Source organism: Gallus gallus, chromosome 4 (genome assembly GCF_016699485.2).
Source record: "Gallus gallus isolate bGalGal1 chromosome 4, bGalGal1.mat.broiler.GRCg7b, whole genome shotgun sequence".
Taxonomy (NCBI): Eukaryota; Metazoa; Chordata; class Aves; order Galliformes; family Phasianidae; genus Gallus; species Gallus gallus.
The window spans coordinates 64300875-64305486 of NC_052535.1; the positions used below are offsets into that span (position 1 = coordinate 64300875).

Here is a 4612-nt window from a genome sequence, read left to right on the forward strand (position 1 = left end):
GATCTTTCTTCTCATATTCAAATCTGAAAGTTATCTTATTTTTAACCATTCAGTGACTTTGATCAAATGCTGTGTTCCTTTCTTCATTATTATTTTGCAGAACTTGGACTTAGATATTGGACTCATAGCACTGTTTTGAAATTGTGTTTTTGTTCAGGTGCATATTCGTGTGGCTTCACCTCCCATAAGATTTCCATGTTATATGGGAATAAACATTCCAACAAAAGAAGAACTTATTGCCAACAGACCCGAATTTCATGATCTTGCGAACTATATAGGTAAATGTGGGGTTTCTTTGAAAGATGGTTTTCACCTGTAAGGTATTTACTGCCTGCATCAAAATAAAGAGCACGTCAAGGCAAGAATGACAAAACTGACAAAAAATCCTAAAAGTTGACACACCAAATATTGTGTGTTCCCTATGGATCAACCCAATTTAGCTGCATATTTTCTGATGCAGTTAATGAGTAATGAAAAACTAATGTAGTTTCACTTTCTTGGCGTTCATAAAAATATGTCCTGAATTTGTAAACGCCCACTGATTTTTCTACAAAGTTCTTTTTTAAGTTCTCATAAAGTGCACCTCTTTAAAAGAAATGACATTTGAAACTAATCAAAGAATGTTAATTAAAGACATTTTAAGATCCCTAGAACAAGTCATGTTTACAGCAGAACAAAGACCCAACATCTTCATGTTGCTTGAGATGCAGTGTGGTAAATAATGCGCTCATCATGGAGATAGCAGTAATAGAAATTGTGTGAAGGTCTGTGAGTAAGCAAATCTAGCATATGGCTTATTATGCTGCAGAGTATTTAAGAAAATGGTTTAAGAATATAGCTGTGGTTAGAAAACTTTAAACTCAGATTTCTTGTATAAATACTCTGTCTAATCTTGAAATTAATTCTTTTTCCAAAATCATCGTCATGAAGGCATGTTGAAATATTTCAAGTTTGTAGGATCTTGTATTTAAGAAGCAATCTTTCATAAAATAGTGAGTGTAAATGAAAAATTGATTATGTGAAAAGGCTGTCAAACTTTTCTACTGCTACAACATTTTCAGGAGCTGAATGCTGATTTTTTTTTAACATGGTGCTCTTCTGCTCCTCCAACTTCCAAAAAGGATATTATTTGTAAGATGTTTAGTTTGGGAATTGAGCCACACATTACATGTGCTTCCAGAGCCGAAATGCAAGATAACTCTGTGAAACTGTACAGAGTTTAGACAGTCTTAATATGTACCATGGATTCTGTTTCAGTTTTTTGCAGATCTCAACTCAGAGCCTTTTGTCTAGATTTCAGTGAACCTGTACAAATAATTGGAGAAGGGCAAGGCTTGTTATGCTCTGATAATTTTTCATGACTATTCTCTTTAGGTGAGGTGATCCACCTTGTATCATAATCAATACAATAGTGTGACCACATTTTCTAAGAGCGTTGCATTTGGAACAGTATTGAAGCTTTTAACTGATGAATTCTTTGTTTCCTGTAGGGGCCGACAGTGTTGTTTATCTTTCTGTGGAAGGGCTTGTATCGTCTGTGCAAGAAAGCATCAAAGCAAGAAAAGAGAACGAGAACAGCCTTAAGACCCAGAAATCGCGTGTTGGAAAGATTGGTCATTGCACAGCATGTCTCACTGGAGATTATCCTGTAGAGCTAGAATGGTGAATGTTTAGTAGGTGGACATTGGTTCATCCACTGATGAATGTACCTGTTTCAAAGATGCCTTCCAGCTAATAGCCTTCTTACGTTTAGGTAATATGTAAAGCTTACCAGAGCTAACTAATTACTGTTACTAAATACATCTTTATGGTAATGGCTTAGATAAAGCCTGTGCTGACAAAAACTATCTAAGCGAATTAAAATATAAAATCATATAGTTTTGAAGCACAGCTGTGATTTCTGTTTTCTCATAAAATATTGTAAAAACCAAAGTGTTTATAATTATTTACCAGTCCCAAAGCTTTTTGTTTCAGTCTTGCCCTGAATGTGAGATGTCAGCGTCAGATTTATTCACAAAGTTGAAGTACAAATTATAAATCACATGGTGTAATTTCAAATTATCAAAATCATTACAAGGGATGTGAAGCTTGCTTCTTTTGGAAAAAAATCTGAAGAGTCAAATTGCTTCCTCAGCAGTTTTTGCTTAGATTTAAAAAGAATATATCTTACTAAATAGCCATTTATATATATAGCTAAATAGCATATATAGCTAAATAGCCATTATTGATGAAGCCCTTTGTAACTAAGTGTCCAGATTCCACATAATGTCTGGTACATGATTATAAGAATGAACACTCAGGGAGATGCTAAGCCAAAAGCTTTCTATGTTTGTAACTTCACAATTCTTTTCCGAAGTCCAACACAAATCTTCAGGTGTTTTCCAATGGCCAATGCAATGTGGAAGGAGAAAAACACCTGGCACTGCCATTTTTCATTTTCTGTTTCACATCTTGTTTTCTCTGGGACAAATCCTGACAATTTCTGAAATCTGAGCTATTACTCAGTGTGCTCTATGTTAGCATCCAAACTTCACTCAAAAATACAGTTGCTTTCGTAACAGTAAGCATGATATAACAACTGAAGATTGTGTTGTTTTGGCCAGACTCTTTATTTCTACACATCGCTGCTGTTAAAATAAATGTAATGTTTTAAAAGAAAGAGTTTTGAAGAACCATTAGTATTGTACTTTTTAATTGTATTAGCGTAATATTTTTTAATTGGTCACCGTTAGTTACTTGTATACATGAAGATGGCCTCAAAATGAACCACTAGCTGAAACAGAAAAGCACCTTTTGAAAACTACTGCAAATGTACGCACAATTGTAAAAAAATATTTTGTATACCTCTGTTTTTTTTTCACAAAGTACCAGCAACTTAATTTTAGATTATCTATTTAATATTGTGTATTTTGGCCTTACAATTGCATGTGACACCGCTACAAAAGCAGAGAAAAATAAAAGTTTAAGAGCTTTTTCCTCCCCCATCTTACACATAGTTGAGAATTACATCACTGGTCATTATATTAAAAATTGAGCTTTCTTAGGTGGAATTTGTAGCACTTCTGCCTGATGCATGATAAAAAAGCCAAACTCTCAATTCAAGAACGGCTGTAAATTCTTTCACAAGACTGAGCCTTGTGGAGGTTCTCTGTGGAATGAGAACCTACTTGCAGTCAAGCTAATGGGAAAATCAATTTTTTTTTTTTTTTTTTTTGAGAATTGCACTCTTTGTGGATGCCCAGATCTGCTTATTGGGAGAGGTATATGGATCTCTTCTATTTAGCAAGCATTTTTGTTTTTTAACAGTCCCATTATCTGGACAGCAAAGTGAGCAAAAAAGGGAACTGGATGCAATCTGTCTGACCTCCACTCTTCCACACTAGGATGAGGAAGTGTGGGAAAACTGAAAAACTTCAGCATTTTTTGCCCTTCTTCTCTCCTGCCTTCAAAAAAGCAAACATTTTTAAAAGAAGGATAAATTGAGCTCTTGTGTTAGATGCATGTGAGGGGATGAAACCAGTTGCACAATTTAATAACGTTGCAAGCGGAATTCAATCCATTTGAAGTTGTCTTGTAGAACAGATTGAAACTTACGCAAATAATTTGTAACAAACTTTCAACAAAACTGCTGGTTTTGCATGTGGTGAGAACCGTTTAAATGTGATTTGAGCATCAGGTGGCATAAATCTGATTTCAGTGAGAGTCACAGTCCCATTTTTCTCCATGAAATGCATGACATTACACGGAAGGACTGCCATCGTACACCCCATAATATTTAGTTATGCTGCATGCCTCATTTTAAGGATGTAAGTTTTAAACTTAAAGAAGAATGCTTTCCAAGTGCCACTTTATTCACTGAGCGGTGATAAGGTTACGGGGCTTCACATGTATCACATACAGCAGGATGCACACGTGCTGTCAACACTTGGAAGGGAAGAGCTCTGGTTCTGGGCATTGCTATTTGTATTATTTCAAGGCTTCGTTACATAACGCTTTCTACTGTAATTACCGACGTGCAACTGTGCTACGTTATCACTTCTGAAGCACGACAGAAGAGCAGAAGCTCACGCCTTACTTCTACCACATGCAACATTAGGAACGGTGAACTGTTTCTCTTGGAATGCCTATACAGTTTTTGCTGGCAGCACGCCTCGGAGACATCTTAATAAAATCACCCTGAAAGAGCCCTCGGGCATGGGATAAATCCATTCGGGTCCCACGTTAAACTCCCTCCTCGCGGCAGCGTTTCAGCCCAAGGGCGGAGCGTTACCGAAGGCCGCGAACGCTCCGCTCCAGGAACGCCGTAGGACCCCTACAGCGCTCCGTACCGTCTTCCCCGGGGGAGGGGGGCGAGTGGCCTGTGTGCGGCAGGGCAGAACCTTGCTCTTCACTCTGGGGAGCCTGCGTTTGTTTTCTCCCCTCTGGCTGGCATGGCTGTAGCACTCGCCCTTGCCTCCTCGCCCGCGGCCAAAATGCCATCACCCACATCCGCCATTGAGATCCGGGCGCCGTTTGTTGATACCCAAGTAGCGCGACAGGTGTTGACCAATGAGCGCGCGCGTTACTAGAGAGCGGGCCAAGGATAAAAGAGATTCCACCAATCGGGAGCGCT

The 4612-nt window shown here is 38.2% G+C and overlaps 1 protein-coding gene across 3 annotated transcripts in view; it reads left to right on the plus strand.

The window, feature by feature from the left end:
- The window catches only part of PPAT (phosphoribosyl pyrophosphate amidotransferase), a 44008-nt gene extending 39823 nt beyond the window's left edge, over positions 1-4185 (plus strand). For 2 of the 3 annotated variants that reach the window (NM_001396977.1, NM_001004401.2), the window contains exons 10-11: positions 158-278; positions 1491-4185. In NM_001396977.1, the coding sequence (NP_001383906.1) occupies positions 158-278; positions 1491-1666 (297 nt within the window). In that variant the 3' untranslated portion in view covers positions 1667-4185. The remainder of the gene's footprint in view (positions 1-157; positions 279-1490) is intronic. The other variant, XM_046940174.1, reaches the window with a different exon arrangement.
- Positions 4186-4612: the final 427 nt, after the last annotated feature.